Raw genomic sequence first — 19,764 nt, forward strand, 5'->3', positions numbered from 1 at the left:
TCTTGGAGAGATGTTGTTTAAACATGAATACCATAGAAAGTAATATGATATGACTGTAGGTAAGACCAACTACATTTAGCAAGAGTATCCACATGCCCCGTTACAATCTGATCAGTCACAAGGCAGTCATGGTATTGCTATCAGAGTCGCATAGCTACAATATACAATACGTTGAGGTCAATCTGTCCTGTGTAATTGAATCCCTCCCGTACAGTTTGCCTATTGCCCCAGCTCATCCATATGTCAATGTGTGTTTAACATTTTAATCATGAAATGAGTGAACCGATGTGGATGAATATTAACATGCTGACTACACTGGGCACACACGTGCGTCTGTTGATTTTGTCTATCCACACCAGAACACCATGAAATATCCAAATTAACTCTGAACCAACTATATTAATTTGGGGACAGGTCGAAACACATGAAACATTCATGGACATTTAGCTAGCTAGCGTGCTGTTGCTAGCTAATTTGTCCTGGGATATAAACATTAGGTTGTTATTTTACCTGAAATGCACAATGTCCTTTTTGTCCTGGATATTTGTAAAATTTGTACCCATTTTGAGTTACACAAAATTGTGTGTTCTCGACAATTAATCCACAGATATAAGGGGAAACTTAGTTAGTTTCTAGTAGTCTCTCCTTCAGTCGTCGTCTTCTGCATTACCAGCACCAACGGGACTGGAGTGTGGACCTCAGTTCCGCTTTCAATCACCCACGTGGGTATATGCTTCTAAAAACCAATGAGGAGATGGGAGACGCGAGAGGTGTGGTCAGCATGTAAGGCAGTTTTTTTTTTTTCAAGTCAGTATTCATGTCTAGTCCTTGTTTCATGTATTCATGTCAGAACAGGGCTGGCTACAGCAGTGGCATGTCTAAATGTAATGGGACATTAGCGAAGTCGCTGTAGCATGTCAGAAGACGAGGAAAGGAGTTGCCTTGAACAGGGTCAAAGGCTCAGAGCAGATCTAGGGTCACACATGCTTGCGGTGTACTGAGTACAAATGAGCTCCTAGCATGTGAGCTTACACACACACACACACACACACACACACACACACACACACACGACATACAGTACACACCCTCCATCCCTGCCTCTGTCTGACTGAGATGCATTATTAATATCGAGGCAGAGAGCTAGGATTTGACTGACAGTGAGATGTTGGGGGCATATTAAACGTAGGCATCTGTGTGGGTAGCCTCTTTCACAGATGTCAAGCATGCAACAACAAAGAACACCAAGCCCCTTATGAATAAGGAAGACCTTTTCTGTTCATGTGGCAAGTAGTTACAATGCCAAGGTGTACCGAGAAATATTGTGTGGCGACTGAGGTATTTCTGCATTGTATTGATTTATTTTGTTTCACCTTCCACTTGTAATGTATAATACTGGGTTTGTACAAGTGGCTCACTTTTGTGTCTTCTCTCACATCATTGTGAATGTGCCTCCACAAGTATTTACATTTGAATGTCACAGTGTTTCAAAAGGGAGAGTTCACCAAAATGACAAACTGTAAGCAGTCTATGGACAAGGTATGACTGCAATCCATTTTTTGGTTTTGTTTACCTGGCTACTGTTTCAAATGCTAACTTTGCAGCATTTGTGGCACAAGTCTAATCGATTTGTAGATCAAAACAATATGTCATTTTGTTATTTGGGTGACGACCTACAGTCGTGGCCAAAAGTTTTGAGAATGACACAAATATTCATTTTCAAGTTCAAGTTTTCTGCTTCAGTGTCTTCAGATATTTATTGACAATTACATGAACTTGATGCAAAGAGTGAATATTTGCAGTGTTGACCTTTCTTTTTCAAGACCTCTGCAATCCGCCCTGGCATGCTGTCAATTAACTTCTGGGCCACATCCTGACTGATGGCAGGCCATTCTTGCATAATCAATGCTTGGAGTTGGTCAGAATTTGTGAGTTTTTGTTTGTCCACCCGTCTCTTGAGGATTGGCCACATGTTCTCAATGGGATTAAGGTCTGGGGAGTTTCCTGGCCATGGACCCAAAATATCGATGTTTTGTTCCCCGAGCCACTTAGTTATCACTTTTGCCCTATGGCAAGGTGGTCCATCATGCTGGAAAAGGCATTGTTCATCACCAAACTGTTCCTGGATGGTTGGGAGAAGTTGCTCTCTTGCGCTCTTGGTACCATTCTTTATTCATGGCTGTGTTCTTAGGCACAATTCTCTTGGCTGAGAAGCAACCCCACACATGAATGGTCTCAGGATGCTTTACTGTTGGCATGACACAGGACTGATGGTAGCGCTCACCTTGTCTTCTCCGGACAAGCTTTTTTCCCAGATGCCCCAAACAATGGGAAATGGGATTCATCAGAGAAAATGACTTTACCCCAGTCCTCAGCAGTCCAATCCCTGTACCTTTTTGCAGAATATCAGTCTGGCTTCTATGCTGCCCTTCTTGACACCAGGCCATCCTCCAAAAGTATTGGCCTCACTGTGCGTGCAGATGCACTCACACCTACCTGCTGCCATTCCTGAGCAAGCTCTGTATTGGTGGTGCCCCGATCCCGAAGCTGAATAAACTTGAGGACACGGTCCTGGCGCTTGCTGGACTTTCTGGCCTTCTTCACAACAATTGAACTGATCTCCTTGAAGTTCTTGATGATCTGATAAATGGTTGCACCTAAATCAATCTTACTGGCAGCAACATCCTTGCCTGTGAAGCCCTTTTTGTGCAAAGCAATGATGACGGCACGTGTTTCCTTGCAGGTAACCATGGTTGACAGAGGAAGAACAATGATTCCAATGCGCCACCCTCCTTTTGAAGTTTCCAGTCTGTTATTTGAACTTAATTAGCATGATAGCGTGATCTCCAGCCTTGTCCTCGTCAACACTCACACCTGTGTTAACGAGAGAATCACTTACATGATGTCAGCTGGTCCTTTTGTGGCAGGGCTGAAATGCAGTGGGAATGTTTTTGGGGGATTCAGTTCATTTGCATGGCAAAGGGGGACTTTGCAATTAATCTGATCACTCTTCATAACATTCTGGAGAATATTTGTGTCATTCTCAAAACTTTTTGCCACGACTGTACACCCCTTGGGACTCAACAACACACCAGCCTGGGACCTGGCCGCAGCGTGGGGATCCATTTGTTGAGGCACTATGCTCCAAGGAGCGTGCAAAGATGAGTGAGTGAACTGTCCCATTAATGTCCTGTGTATACTCAGGCATAGGGATCCTTCATCCTTGGTTTGTCGACAGTGTCTTTGCTTTGTGTTACTGTATGATTAGATCTACAAACCCAGAACACACATACTCTATCTAGAACTGTTCCACCCTGACTGTTTGATAAAGATGTGTAGTCTAGTCTAGCACACTCTTGGGAACCAGATCACAGAAGTAAATCAATAAAAGAGGGGAATAGCGCTGTTTAGGTTTACACTGATGGAGTTGAAACACGGGTTGTTGTACACAGTCTACGTGGGTGTGTGTTGGCGGCAGGACAAGGGCTTCCAGTGACCAATGTTATTGTTAGTTTTTTTGCTAAGTGAATTGAATCCTATTCCCACGAGGCATGTGCTACGTAGGGTTGCTGTTTCATAGATAACTGTGTGTGCATGCTTCTACATATGTGTATGCCTTTCGGTTTCCACAAAGTCCCCAAAGACTTAATTAGTTTACTTTTCACCCTGCTATTCATTCAAGCATGAAACTGAATTGAGAAACTCTCGCTCTCATTTTAATATCAGTGCCCCCAGCTGCCTCTTGTCTCTTGCTCTCTCATCCATCCATTTCCCTCTCTCTCCATCTCACTTGCCTTATTTCCTTCTGTCAACTATGGTTTCCTGTAACTATAAAAACACAGGGAAAAAGTCAGTTGGTCTGAAGTCAATTCCACTATCAATGATAATCCCCCTTTTCCTGTCAACCCATAATGCAACAGCATTGGGCGCTTTAGCATTTCCTTTGACATCCTGTCCAGTGTTATCACTTCTCTTCCTAATTACGCAACACTGATTAAAGAACGATAGCACGATCCACCACTGCAATCCAGCAGGTCTTCACGATGGTCTAAAAACCGAATGCAGGGTAAACTCGAGTATAATTTGTCAACGAGGTGGGATATTTGAGAGGGTCCCTAGCTGTCATGGCAACAGAAAACATGATGCCCCAGCACTGATCCCAGGACAGAGTTAATGAAAATGGAGGCGTCTTCTCCGCCTTAACATCTGTTCTCATGCATTAGTTAACAGGGAACCTCTCCAACAGGGATCAAGTGTCAGCTGGCCAGGCAGGTAGGTAGGCCAAATAATTATGGGACTGGGAGGATAGGAAGGATTCATAGAGGTTTTCAAGGATTGCTTAGGGAAGTGTGTGTGTAGTGACAAAAAGTTCATTCTCCCCCCCAGGTTTCTCTGACAAGGGGCAAAATCCAGACACAGAGCTTCGCTTGATAAAGGGGATCAGCAATGCTTTGGGTGGAGTGCTGTGGTAACAGCAGGTTGACAGATTGTGGTTGGAGCAAATGGCTTTAATCCAATAATTGTACATGCAAATAGTTGCTTTGAGGACAAGCCTTGCTTTTGTCACTTTCTTTCACGCTTATTATTTCTAAAGGGTTGCAGGCAGCATGCTTTAATAACGTTTTCAGATGTTTTTTTAGCAGTCAGTTTCCCATTGCCCCCTGTGGGTTCTGTGTCTCCGGGTGCCAGTCGTCTTGTGACATTTACTAGGTCCTCTCAGTGAGGGGGGAGAGTGTGACAGGAGTTTCACAGGAGTTGCGTGGTCACTCTGTCAGCGTCGGCCCAGGCAACGGATTAGTGTCCAATCAGAGTGGATTTGATGTTTCCTGACGGCACATGAGACTTAGCAGGGAGATCTGTATTCATTTCAATCACCCGCCTGCCTGCCTTCCCCTCCCTGAGGGCTACTAGCGGGGTAGTGTAAATCTCTCATGCTCATTGAACGAGACCTAGCAAGTCATTGACAACAAAATCAAGTGATCAGACCCAGGTAAGTATCGCGGGCCACAGATTTGGATGGAGGTTTGCCCTTACGTAAATGAGCAGAATCCTCAGAGATACTTTTTAGTTGGTTCACGTAACGTCACGATGGGTAGCAGAATTAAGCCGTCTTTATTTAGACTGTAATCCCTCATAGCAATCGCCAGAGTGAGTAAAATGTCCCAGAGTAGGGGAAGGATAAACCCTACTGGATTAGCACAAGCCCCTGCCTACAATCCCATCCCACCCCCTCCAATATTCCCCCCTTTCGTGTATTTTTCCTCTCACCGCATCGGGTAGCCTACATGGTTGGTGGCCAGCACAAGCACGGACCCTGTCATTGTGGTTCAATGGAGTAGTTGGGGCTGCCTTTGCAGAATTTGCACAGTGTGGTGTCCTCTCACAACTAGCAACAATATTTCCATAGATTAATTATTCAAGGATTGCCTGTCAAGGGGGAGCCACTGAATAGAAAGGACCTCAGAAGAGCCCCAAAAAATTACAACTGGATATCAGGTGAAACAATATACCCCACTGCTTCATCTCTTTTTGCTCCTCCTCCGTCCTCCCTCCCTCCTTTCCACTCTTTTGATGTAAATTGTAACTGAAGACTTGAAAGAAAACACCAACTACTCCCTGCTTGTTTTTTTGTCCTCTGTAAAGCTGTCCAGTTTTTTTCTCTCCAATGCTCGTCGCCAGCAAGCAGTTGAGTATCGGTCGCTCCCACAGTTGGGACACCCTGGGGGGGAATGAGGGTCAGTGGGCCGGGGGAGAAAGCGTGTTTGACCAACAAGGCAGGATAGCGGGTCGACGAAACTCGCTGTCTTACGGGGCAGAGGGAGGAGGTTACTATGAGACTCCCCCTGGGATGCGTCCTCCGGACCTGGATCTGAAACGAGACCCCTACTCCTACCAAGACTCTCTGTACAGTCAGCAAGGCTACGCTACTGATCCCCGGGGAATGAGAAAGGGCTCAGTCCCTGAGCTAAACAACTACGACCGTCCACCCATGACTAATAGTCATCGAGGATTCATTGCCTCCCAGGATTATTATCCCCATGACCCTGCTATGGCTCCCCGACCACCAGAGGACCCCCGGGGCTTCTACCGGGTGGAGCAGCAGACTCAGGAGCAGCCTCACCCGCTCAGCAGATCCCCGTCCCACTACGGGATGAACCCAGTAAGACGCCCACCATGGGACCAGGGACAGGGAGGGAGGCCCTTACCTCCGGGTCCTTCGTCTTCTTCTCCTCTTCCTCCTCGCCCTCTTCCGCCAACTGCCCATTGCATTAACCAGGTTTACAATCAGCCTGCAGCTGTAGCCGCAACCGCCGCTGCCAATATGATGCCAGATGGCCAAAGCTCTCTTGCTCACTATGGAATGGAACAACCCTCTTCACCTCGTTACACATCTGAGCCAACCCCTCTAGCCGGCCAGACAGTCTATACCGACATCAACGGCCATCCCGTGGACCCTCGGCAGCAGCCTGCAGCCACCTGCCTGGTGGTGGACCCTAACACTCAGGGGCTGGATGGGAGCATGCAGCAACGAGGTATGATGATAAGGCAGGAGTGCACATTGCCCTACAGCGTTCAACAACAACAAGCTCCGCAGCCCAACATGCAGGTCTACAACCCCAACCCTCCTCTCGCCGCCCCTGTTCCTGCACCTGTTCCTGCCCCTCTTCCTATCCCACCTGCCCCTGTAGCCCTCCCCCCTCCACCTCCCACAGCCCACCAGACGCCTGCAGCCCCAGTGGATCACAAGAGGAACGCCGACCCAGAGTTCCTGGCTCTTCTTCGAAACGAGGGTCTCTCAGAGAGTACCATCTCCTCACTCATCCAGCAGGGCTTTGACACAACCGGCATGCTGGCAGTCATGGAGGAGAATGACGTACGTTCTGTGGCTCCCAACCTAGGGCAGGCGCGGGTGCTGTCACGGGTGGCCATCAGCGTCAAGAGGCCCTTAGAGCCCCCTCCCACGCCCCAGCAACAGGCCCACATGCGGGGCCGCTCCAACAGCTTCAGCCACCGCTCTGACATGTACCTCCAGCAGCAGCAGCACCAGCAGGCCATGGGCATGGACCCCCGGCTGATGCCACCACAGACCCCTGGTACCATGCAGACCATCTCCCCCACCATGGCTGAGGCCCTGGCCAGGAGGCCCAACAGTGCTCCCTCTCAGCAACTTCTGGAAAATACACAGGGCTACCCAGGACCTCGTACTCCAGGGACCTACAATGGTGCCATGGTCCCTGTCCAGTCCCGGCCCATGTCTGCATTCTCCCAACACCCGGGTGTCCCCATGACGCCGGGCATGCAGATGATGGCTGCCATGCCCCAGCAGATGCAAGCCATGCAACAACAGCAAATGCCAGTGTGCATGCCTGCCCAGCCGTCACCTCAGCAGGCCCCAAGGGCATACTCCACCAACTACACAGTGCCCATGGAGCTGATGAAACGGGACCGCAGCCTGCAACCCATGCACAGTGCCCACCCCAGCCCTCAGATGATACGCAAGGCTGGGGGCACCCCGTCCGATGGAGCCATGATGCCAGTGGGTACCAGCATGCAGAACCAGAGTGCTATGGCCACCAACCAGAAGCTTAGCCGCCGTACTGGCCCACCTGTCATCGTCTCCACCATGGCATCACCAGATACAAGTAAAGCATACTTTTATCCCCTCAACCATTCCCTCCTCTTCCTCCTCTCCCCTAGTCCTGCTGTATAGAATGTCTCTTGGCTGTAGTGTATTTGTTGGCTACTGAAGGAGTATGGTTACTGAAAGAGTATGGTTTCTCTTGGGTTATATAAAACAAATTGTAGTTATAGATTTTTTTCTATTTGAAATGGAAGCTCTGCTTAGATAACCATTCACTCTGTACTCTAAGACAACAATTAGGTATTGTGTTTTTGCAATCAAATTAATAATTATTTTATACCCGTATCAGGAAATCCCCTTTCTCAAATAACAGTTGAATATTTAAGGCTATGAAACTGCTCTCTTTATGACAGCTATTTGGCATGAATTGAATACAGGATACTGTAATGCAGTGCTCTTAAACCAAGTGCCCGAAAAGGGCCATTTATCTGGTTCCCACTCACCGTTGAAGTGTTTGAGATACTTTTTCTGTAGATTGATATGAATTTATCTCTTTGCTGCTTTCACATCATTTCAATCTACCCTTTGGCTGTGTGGAGCTCTGCTTATTGTTAACCTGTGTATGTGCCTTTGTATTGGATTGACAATGGATAAACATCTCAACTTAATACGGGATCGGTGTCCCCTCCACGGGACTGTTGAGCTAACGTAGGCTAATGTGATTAGCATGAGGTTGTAAATAACAAGAACATTTCCCAGGACATAGACATATCTGATATGGACAGAACGCTTACATTCTTGTTAATCTAACTGTAGTGTCCAATTTACAGTAGCTATTGCAGTGAAAGAATACCATGCAATTGTTTGAGGAGAGTGCACAGTTAGGAATTGAAAATGTATTAACCTTTTGTGACTAGGGGGCAGTATTTTCATTTTTGGAAAAATAACGTTCCCGTAGTAAACGGGATATTTTGCCAGGACAAGATGCTAGAATATGCATGTAATTGACAGCTTGTGATAGAAAACACTCTAAAGTTTCCAAAACTGTAAAAATATTGTCTGTGAGTATAACAGAACTGATGTTGCAGGCGAAAGCCTGAGAAAAATCCAATCCGGAAGTGCCTCATGTTTTGAAAGCGCTGCGTTCCAATGCGTCCCTATTGAGCAGTGTCTGTGTGTGTGTGGGAGAGAGAAAAAAATAGCTGTTTTTGCTTTGGAGCTATATTCCTTGCCCTTCACCTCATCTGTAGGCATTTGAAGCTTGTCCACACAGAACAAAGGCATAATTGTCCACACAGAGCATAATCTTCAGGGCTGATGGCCTGGTGGGAAGGGTTATGTAATATTGGTTTCAGCATCATTCTGCTTATAGTGCATTGAAGTAGCCTGGAGCTGTACCTTATGTGTAGTATTGCATACACTGTTATTGTCTCTGTTCAGGTGCAGCAGTGACCATTGTAGGGAATGTTGAAATGAACTATATTGTATACTGTAGCTCTTTAACGTTGGTGCTACAGAAATTTGGAAGATGTGAGAAATTACCAGCACTAGCTATGATTTCAACAAGTATGATTCATCATCAAAGTTGTTCAATAATAATGCTATTGGAAAGCATCCATCGGGTTGGACAACATCCTAGCTGTGCTGCTGAAATGAAATGAATGTGATGATCACCGATCAGCAATTGTGTCTTTTCTCTGAGTTACTGGAATGAGAAGCAAAAGGGTTTAGTCCTTTAGATCCTCCTTTTACAACACTGCTAATCCACAGGCTAGGCTGACATCTTTGGATTCCCCCAGTACTAGAGCTATAACCATTGGCTCCGACAGCTCCCCTACAGATTGAGAACAAATGGATTTATGAAGTCTGTCTAGTCTCAGGGGGGAAAAAGATGGTACTTCTTCTGTTTATGTCTAAAGGACCCTTTCTGTTTAGCTACCTTTCTCTGCTGTAAAAATCTGCAGCCATGATAATAGCTCACCCTAGTTCGCTTTTGCACACAAGGGTTTCCTCATGTTAAACACACACTTCGTACAACAAATGAATGTGCATGCGGCTGACATTTGTTGCTTTGGTAATTTCATCTGTTAATGGAAGCCTGCAAAGCCTCTCTGAAAGCATATTCCTTAATTGTGTGTTGCTAGGCAACAGGGGTTTGGTCATAATCACAGAAAGATGATCTTTTAAGGAGCGGGCGAAAGGTTTCACTAGAGTGGGGACTGGTGGAAATGGCTGAGAATTTGCATTCTATGGCACTGTGTTGAAAAAAGGGTGCTTGAGCTAATACTGTGAGCTAGAGGAGAGTCATAATAATGACATTTTAGTCACCTCGTGTTGAAATATGACCACGGAGCAATAATGGCATGTGCCCTTTTTGAGAGCAGGAGTTAATATAATTTTGCATTGTAGAAATCGTCAGAGTCAACCGTTTTTTTGGTTGCATGGAGTATGTCTGAGTATAATTTCTGACATTTGACAACATGATATAGGGAATATCTCAACCATTTAAGCTGTTCCTCTGTACCGTCTTCATAATTAGTAAGCCTATATAAATATTTAGATATGATATGCCGATAGCCTCAATATGTTCATTAGTAACACCTAGGGCTACACGATTTGGACAAAATATCTCATTGCGATTTTATGGCCAGATATTCTAATTGCGATTTATGAATTGCGATTTTCAAACACTTATTCAGTCAGACATGGTTAAAACAAATCTCAGGGTAGATTACATCACTTCTAAAATGAGATCATATGAACGAATACATACTGTGCTAACTGATTACAAAACCAAATTCAACAAATATTTTCCAACATTGTTATACATATGATAATAGGTAGGATTATTACACCTACATATTAACAAACATACATTTTTAACATGATTGTCAAAATATACACTGAGTATACCAAACATCATAAAAACAATATTTTTTTATTTTTTATTTAACCTTTATTTAACTAGGAGAGTCAGTTAAGAACAAATTCTTATTTACAATGACGCGTACTGCGGCCAAACCCGGACGGAGCTGGGCCAATTGTGCGCCGCCCTATGTGACTCGGGTACTGCAGTGATGCCTCTTGCACTGAGATGCAGTGCATAGACCACTGTGCCCCTCGGGAGCATCTTCCTAATATTATGAAAATCCTCCTAATATTGAGTCGCGAGCTTGAGGTCCTGAGAGCACTGGAGCAGGTTTTTATCAAGGATTTTTATGTACTTTGCCTTGTTCATCTTTCCCTCACTCCTGACTAGTCTCCTAGTCCCTGCTGCTGAAAAACATCCCAACAGCATGATGCTGCCACCACCATGCCCCACCGTAAGGATGGTGCCAGGTTTCCTCCAGACTTGACGCATGGCATTCAGGCCAAATAGTTCAATCATTGTTTCATCAGACCAGATAATCTTGTTTCTCATAGTCAGGGTCCTTTAGGTGCCTTTTGTAAACTCATTACTCAATATGTGCCTTTTACTGAGGAGTGGGTTCGTTCTGGCCACTCTACCATAAAGGCTTGATTTGGTGGAGTGCTGTAGAGATGGCTGTCCTTCTTGAAGGTTCTCCCATCTCCACAGAGGAACTCGGGAGTTCTGTCAGAGTGACCATCGGGTTCTTGATCACCTCCCTGACCAAGGCCCTACTCCCCTGATTGTTCAGTTTGGCCAGGTGGCCAGCTCTAGGAAGAGCTCTAGGAAGAGCCAGGTGGCCAGCTCTAGGAAGAGCGTGGTGGTTCAAAACGTGTTCCATTTAAGAATGATGAAGACCAATGTGTTCTTTGGACCTTCAATGCTGCAGAAATGCTTTGGTACCCATGTGCCTCGAGACAATCCTGTCTTGGAGCTCTACGGACAATTCCTTCGACCTCATGGCTTGGTTTTTGCTTTGACATGCACTGTCAACTGTGGGACCTTATATGGACAGGTGTGTTCCTTTCCAAATCATGTCCAATCAATTGAATTTACCACAGATGGACTCCAATCAAGTTGTAGAATCATCTCAAGGATGATCCATGGAAGCAGGATGCACCTGAGCTCAATTTCGAGTCTCATACTTGCGTAAATACGTTTTTTGCTTTGTCCTTATGGGGTATTGTGTTTAGATTGTGGATTTATACTTTATCCGTTTTAGAATAAAGCTGTAACGTAACAAAATGTGGGGAAAAGGGAAAGGGTCTGAATACTTTCCAAATGCACTGTACACAATCCATGTCTCAGTTGTCTACAAGTTTTAAAAGTCCTTCTTCAGCATGTAGCCTCCCCTTCATCTACACTGATTTGAAGTGGATTTAACAAGTGACATCAATAAGGGTTCATAGCATTCACCTGGTCAGTCTATGGCAGGGATCATCAAAGAGATTTAGCCCGAGGTCCGTCGCGCTATCGACTGTGCCGCAAAAGCATGCTCAAGCGGCAGAGTCGATTTCCGCGCTTATAATCCCAGGGTCGTTACAATATACTGTATAATATTTGAATAAAACATCATTTCAAATCTTGCTTACATGTGTCTCTCTATTATGCGTGAATTCTTGGGAACAGATTTCCAAAATTAAAATCACTTGGAGACGATTTCCTGGTCTTGTTAGTCTTTTATCTCCAACAAAAACCTGGGGAAACCTGGTCTATGGCATAGAACTCAAAGAAAGCAGTGGTATACTTAGTGTAGTGTGCTATAAGCACAGCACCAATTAATTATTTAATTAATATCATTGCGTTACTATTTTTTTTTTACCATTTATGAGTTATTAAATAACCTAAGTTAATTAGTTTCCAGGCAGCCATAGGCTGCAGTGGGAATAGGAAGCTTATGATTGTGTAATTATGTACAAGTAGGCTACAATTGTTATTATAATAGAAATTAAGTCAAAGTCCCTTTAAAAATATGTAACACGTAGCCTACCGATTACAAGGTGCAGCCTGTGTCCAAAACATTGGAATCTGGTCCAGTCATTCAACGTGATGGCCTTTACCACATTTGCGCCGTTATAGTTATGCAAACCTCATTCAGGCCCTAGGCAGCTAATGGTGTGTTCACACTTGGTCACTTTCAGCCAATCTTTGCAGTGTGAACATATTCCAAAGGAACTCAGAACCCTAAAAAGAGCCCCCGAAGTGAACCGAACTGAGACCATTTTGAGAGTTCGGTTCGCTTGAATTCCGTGTTCTGGTTCCCTTTTTTAGGGCAATGTAAACACAAAGCCCCCCAGGTTCACTTGTCATTATTCCCACACCACACACCCTTCACATTGGTGCCACAAAATAGAGAAGATTATGATATGTATTCATTACGCCGATTCTGTTGCAAAATGTTTTTTCAATGGATGTAGATGGAACGAAAGGGGGAGATCCTACCTGAATTTGTACAGTAGAAACTTTGTTTTTAGTTAACTGTTTGGCTAATGATTTGAATATTGTGAAAAGACAACATATTTGGTAAGAATCACAACATAGGATACAACATCTATTCTAGCTCTTAAAGGGGCCTACATTGGGTGTACAATTTTCAATTACAGCATTATTTACTCTACAGTTATTCTTCTGCTATTTATTCTGTTACCAATAATATTTACATTTTAATAGTATCTTCTGATTACAATTATTACGTCTCATATTTTAACAAATGCAATCTATTAGCTGTTAAAATGTAAGTAAGTATATCTAGCTGTCCGATAACACATTCTGATGGAATGGCTTGACCTGCACTGTAAAAACATAGAGTGCATTGTGTGAATGTTGCAATGAACACAGCTGCTGTCGGGAGACAACGACCCGACACTGACAACTTAGGAACTCAAGAACTTGGATATCTGTGTCAACACTTGCTACCAACTAGCCAGTTAGATAGCTAGCTAGGTTGCAATGGAGCCTGCTTCTCCTGGAATAGCTAACAAACATTTCCAGTGCTGTAGAAGCTATGCTTATTTTGGTCTTGTCCTTGACAATATTGACAATTGGAGTTCCAATGCGGAGGACTACAGGAATGAGGTCGCTATGCTTAGCAAACAAATCTCAATACTACGCAAATTGGAACTTTCTCGTTCTCAACTCCTATGAATGCCGCTCGGGCCTAATGGATGTTTCCCCCCTTGTCATCTGTCCCTATCCGAATGGCCTGTGCTACATGGAACCTGCCTTCCAAGGAAGTGGTCTCCATCTGCTTCTCCTCCTCCATTCTGTAGTGAAGTAGACGGAGAACAGCAAGAAGAGTGTTCCAATCAGCTGCTGGTCAATGTCACAAGTCGTGGAAACCGCAGGCAGCAGCATACTGCTAACCGGACGGGAGTGACTGAGGGGTTTGAGCAGATTGACATTAGGAATAGCTTCACTGGTGCCTGATCTACCTGCACCTTCATCGCTGGAACTGCCTGTGTCTGCAATGGCGGTGCTAACTCTAACTACGCTGACTCCAGCAGCGCCGTCGTTGTCGTTCGGCTCCTTTCCCCTTCTCTGGATCTGACAGGGCACTTCCTGCTGAGGTCTGAACCTATTGCCGGGAGCAGCGGGTGTACCATATCCTGTTTCTCGTGGGCCAGTGAAAGGCTCAACGAATTGTGTGAGGGGTGGGAATGGGTGGATTTCTCAATTCCCTTCTCTGGCTGTTGTATTGGGCAGCTCAAAGGTGAGAAATGCCTCAGACCCTGGAGCAAAAATGTTATGCTATTCAGGAGCACGAGTACAGGATATCAATAAGTCTCTCCCAAACATTTTAAACCAGCATCAGGAAATGAAGTATATCATAGTTCATGTGGGATTCAATGACATATGCTCAGAACAGCTGAAGATGGATTTTAAAGAACTGATTGGGTCACTACTTGACAACAACAAACACCCTATAATATTTTACCCTGTGCCCTCCCTAAATTGTGGTATTGAATGGTTCAGCAGACTTTTAGCCCTCCATAACTGGCTACGAGACTATTGCAGCTCTGTGGGTGTAACATGTATCTACACCCATGTAATTTTGATACCTTCTGAAAACAAAGCTCGTATTATTATTATTATTATTATTATTATTATTATTATCATTGTCGTTTGGGTTCCTGGATCCTTTCACAGCATTATAAGGCTGTGTTGAGACAATGACTTATCAAAGACCCAAGCCCAGCTCATTTAATACCTACCATTGTTTCACTGAGTTGTCATAATGCTTCAGCAAATGTACATTATCCCAGGAGCACTGGAAGACGCAATGTAATTAACCTATTTTATGTTCCTCTTACTGCCCTGAATGCCTCTGCTGATCCTACAGCTATTGTATATATAATCATGTGCCTATGAACCAGAGTTATACTGTTAGCACTTAGGTGGTGTGTACTAGCAGGAAGTCCACTGTGTGCAGCTCACCCTGCACTAACATAAATAACCTGAGCATGTCTACCGCTGCTAAGCTTCTCAGTAAAGCAATTAAAACAATCAAGCATCCCAGAAAAGTGCAATAGCAATAGCCCACGTTAACATATGTAGCTTAAGAAACAAGGTTGATGAAATCAATAATTTGCTAGTAACAGATGACATTCAATGGTACAGTGGTAGCAATACATGGTTATAAGATCTACAGAAAATACAAATGTGACTCACCACCTGGATTCGGTCTTATGTAGCAAAATTTGAAATGTTTTTTTTTTTATACATTGGATAATAGTAGAGACTCAGAGCTACAAAATGGTATATCATACACTGCATTTGAGGAACAATGGGAAAGTAATTCTGCTTCGAGAGTTGATCAACTCACCTTTGAGATAATCACCGTTGAATGTTTTGGTATCTAGTGAAGAGCTCTGCTTTGTCTACACCCATTCAGCATCGTTCACACCCTCTTAAGTTTTAGCCCCACCCACCTTGTTTCGCTCTTGGAGCGCACACTTGACGCTCTGGTCGATGTTTGTTTACTTCTGGATAACATGAAAACAGCCTAAACAGCTCTGCTGGCAACAATTTCATTACACTTTTTGCAGACGTTTGCTGACACAAGCCATATTCAATGGGTGTTGTACACACATCACTTAGCGTTAGCTAATGAACCAACCAACAAACGTTAGCTAGTTAAACAACAAAGATCAGTGCCAACAATGCCACAGTGCTGGGAACTAACCAACCAGGTTCAATGTTAGCTAGCTAACACTAGGCTCTAACTAGAAAAGAAAACAGACCTGGGAAATGAATAATAACATCAGCTAGGGAGCCAGCCAGCTAACATAGGCTAGCTAGCTAACAGTACACTTTAGCTTGAAATGAAACCACTTTCTATCAAAATTTGAAACGTGTAATATCTGAAAATGTTGCTAGATTATCTGACCTGTATACATCATCATGCATGTTGGACGCATCTCCCTGTCAGGAATGCCATACCACAGTTGCCCCTAGTTTGAAGACGGGTGTTTTCTCCATCTCTTTAGCTATCATACTCTAATTCCACTGATTTCAAAACTTGATCTTCCAGAAAATGAAGAGCAAAATGTTTATGCAGCTCCATTACACAATACATAAAAAAAAACATAGCTAGTGGGAAGGTTGCCAACTTTTTCTGTGGCTTAACCAACAAGGCTCGCTATTTAACCATTTTATTAGTATTTACAGATGGCATTCAAGTGTGCTATTAAGGCTCATGAAAGTTCACATGTTCGAGAAGGCATTTCTGCCAAAAAACTAGTTTTGATCAAATGTTTTATGTTCAAATGGCTCTCCTGTGAAGTCGTGACTTCCAACATACGCCTAGTTAACTGAATTGGGTCACAAATGCCGAAGGTGGAGGTGTGTGGGGCCATTTATATTCAGAACCACATCCCTGTAAAGCTTAGAGAGGATCTCATGTCAAATACTTTTGAAGTAATATGGCTACAGGTTCATCTGCCTCACCTAAAGCCCATTATGGTGGGAAGCTGCTATAGACCATGAAGTGCTAACAGTCAGTATCTGGATAACGTGTGAAATGCTTGATAATGTATGTGATATCAACAGAGGTATATTTTCTGGGTGATTTTAAATATTGACTGGCTTTCATCAAGCCCACTCAAGAGAAAGCTTCAAACTGTAACCAGTGCCTGCAACCTGGTTCAGGTTATCAGTCAACTTACCAGGGGAGTTACAAACAGCACAGGAATTAAATCATTATATATTGACCACATCTTTACAAATGCTGCAGAAATTTGCTTGAAAGCAGTATCCAAATCCATCGGATGTAGTGATCACAATATAGTAGCCATATCTAGGAAGGTTCCAAAGGCTGGGCCTGATATAGTGTGTAAGAGGTCAAACAATAAGTTTTGTAGTGATTCCTATATTGTTGATGGAAAGACTGTGTTGGTCCGTGGTTTGTAATGAGGAGCAACCAGATGCTGCACTTGACACATTTATGAAATTGCTTGTCCCAGTTACTAATAAGCATGCACCCATTATGAAAATGACTGTCAACTGTTAAATCCCTGTGGGTTGATGAAGAATTGAAAAAATGTATGGTTGAAAGGGATGAGGCAAAATAAATGGCAAATAAGTCTGACTGCACAACCGATTGGCAAACATACTGCAAATGGAGAAATCATATGACTAAACTGGATAAAAAGAAGAATCTACACTATGAAACAAAGCTAAATGACAAAGAATGATAGTAAAAAGCTTTGGAACACATTCAATGAAATGTTGGGCAAAAAGGCGAACTCCGCTCCATCATTAATTCAATCAGATGGCTCATTCATCACAAAACCCAATGATATTGGCAACTACTTTAATGATTTTTTTTAAATTGGCAAGATTAGGAAACTTAGGCATGACATGCCAGCAACAATTGTTGACACTACACATCCAAGTACATCTGACCAAATTATGTAAGACGAGCATTGTAATTTTGAATTCTGTGAAGTGAGTGTTGGAAGAGGCAAAACAATTATTGTTGTCTATCAACAATGACAAGCCACCGGGGTCTGGCAACTTGGATAGAAAATTACTGAGAATAATAGCGAACGATATTGCCACTCCTATTTGTCATATCTTCAATTTAAGCCTACTAGAAAGTGTGTGCCCTCAGGTATGGAGGGAAGCAAAAGTCATTCTACTACCTAAAAATAGTAACTGGCTCAAACTTTAGAAAAGTTATGACCAGATACAATGCTATTTTACAGTGAACAAATTGACAACAGACGTTCAGCAGGCTTATAGGGAAGGAAATTAAACAAGCACAGCACTTACACAAATGACTGATTCTTGTGTATAAAGAGTTACCTGTCTAACAGAACACAGAGGGTGTTCTTTAATGGAAGCCTATCCAACATAATCCAGATAGAATCATGAATTCCACAGGGAAGCTGTCTGGGCCCCTTACTCTTTTAAATCTTTACTAATGACATGCCACTGGCTTTGAGTAAATGCAGATGACTCAACACTATACACGTCACCTACTACAGCAACTGAAATGACTGCAACACTTAAAGAGCTGCAGTTAGTTTCAGAATGGGTGGCAAGGAATAAGTTGGTCCTAAATATTTCAAAAACTCAAAGCATTGTATTTGGTACAAATCATTCATTCACTAAACTTCAATTAAATCTTGTAATGAATAATTTGGAAATTGAGCAAGTTGAGGTGACTAAACTGCTTGGAGTAACACCGGATTGTTAACTGTCATGGTCAAAACATATTGATAAAACAGTAGCTAAGATGGGGAGAAGTCTGTCCATAATAAAAAGCTTCCCTGTCTTAATAGCACTATCAACAAGGCGGGTCCTACAGGCCCTAGTTTTGTCGCACCTGGACAACTGTTCAGTTGTGGTCAGGTGCCACAAAGAGGCTAAGAAAATTCCAATTGGCTCAGAACGGTGCAGCACGGCTGGCCCTTAATGTACACAGAGAACTACAATGAATAATATGCATGTCAATCTCTCCTGGCTCAAAGTGGAGGAGAGATTGACTTAATCACTACTTAATCACACCCATGCAGACCCCACGAGACATGCCACCAGAGGTCTCTTCACAGTCCCCAAATCCAGAACAGACTATGGGAGGCGCACAGTACTACATAGAGCCATGACTACGTGACTCTATTCCACATCAAGTAACTCATGCAAGCAGTCAAATTAGATTTAAAAAAAATACAAATATCGCTTAGGGAACAGCGGGGACTGTGAAGCAACACAAACATAGGCACAGACACATGCATACATAGACACATGCATACAAACACACAATAGCATACACACGTACACATGGATTTTGTGTTGTAGATATGTGGTAGGGACCGGAGGTCACACACTTAATGTAACGTGAAATTTGTTGTGAATGTATTGTGATGTTTTTAAATTGTATAACTGCCTTAATTTTGCTGGACCCGAGGAAGAGGGGGAGACATAATAAATAGAAATGTGAATGCAAAGAGGACTCGGACCACAATATAGGTGAAGTAAACTGGCAAAAGAGTTGAATCCTCATTCAAAGGCAAGGGCTGTGTGAATATAAAGTAAACTGAGTTCTTTAGATTTTTTTTACCCCAGAGTTCACTTTAAAGAGGACTGGGATCGGTTCTTAAAATGACTATAATGAAAACACCCTTAAGCTTCTCTCAACCTCAGAGCGATGTTTTCTCCCATGTGATCTCCGGGGAAGTAGCCTATTATTTTCGCAAGCAGCGACCTTTCGGTTGAAACACCAAATCAATAAAGTGTACTTTTCAACAAATGGGCTCGGGAAGCTATAAAATAGATGGCTCTCCTGTTCTTACCACTTTGCCCAGTCATATTCAAGGTTAGAACTACCTTTCTAGGGGTTCTAATACTTCTAGCCTTAATATGCATTTTTTATAAAATATCTACAGTATTTCACTTTTTAATGTGTATAATATTGCTTCCTAGCCACCGTGCTTCTACACCTGCATTGCTTGCTGTTTTGTGTTTTAGGCTGGGTTTCTGTACAGCACTTTGAGACATCAGCTGATGTAAGAAGGGCTTTAAAAATATATTTGATTGATTGCTTACTAGGTGTTGTCCAATTAATTCTGTAACTACTTCCTCTTCAAATCGGGGTTGATTGGGAAAAGCTGTTCAAAAGAGGACATTGTATTATATCGTGGTACTCTCTAAAGAAGAATTATATGAAGAGTGCCATGGTCCTCCTTTCTTTTTGTTGAACAGTTTACCCCTTTTACCAAAGAGCACCTTCTGTCTACAAAATTCCACTATTGTGGGTTTTGGGAGACCGAAG

General features: G+C 43.3%; 1 protein-coding gene across 5 annotated transcripts in view; it reads left to right on the forward strand.

Annotated features, from left to right (window-relative positions):
* LOC139381092 (C-terminal-binding protein 2-like) overlaps nt 1–19,764 on the forward strand; it is a 125,331-nt gene that overhangs the window by 72,116 nt on the left and 33,451 nt on the right. For 4 of the 5 annotated variants that reach the window (XR_011628523.1, XM_071124349.1, XM_071124351.1 and 1 more), the window contains exon 1: nt 5,436–7,643. The exons of the other annotated variant lie outside the window; for it this stretch is intronic. Coding sequence is in view for 3 of the 4 variants with exons in the window: in XM_071124349.1 (XP_070980450.1) it covers nt 5,666–7,643 (1,978 nt within the window). In the remaining variant the exon portion in view is untranslated. Of the gene's footprint in view, nt 1–5,435; nt 7,644–19,764 lie in introns of those variants that run through there. 5 annotated transcript variants of the gene reach the window in all.

This window comes from Oncorhynchus clarkii, chromosome 23 (assembly GCF_045791955.1).
Source record: "Oncorhynchus clarkii lewisi isolate Uvic-CL-2024 chromosome 23, UVic_Ocla_1.0, whole genome shotgun sequence".
NCBI classification, from domain to species: domain Eukaryota; kingdom Metazoa; phylum Chordata; class Actinopteri; order Salmoniformes; family Salmonidae; genus Oncorhynchus; species Oncorhynchus clarkii.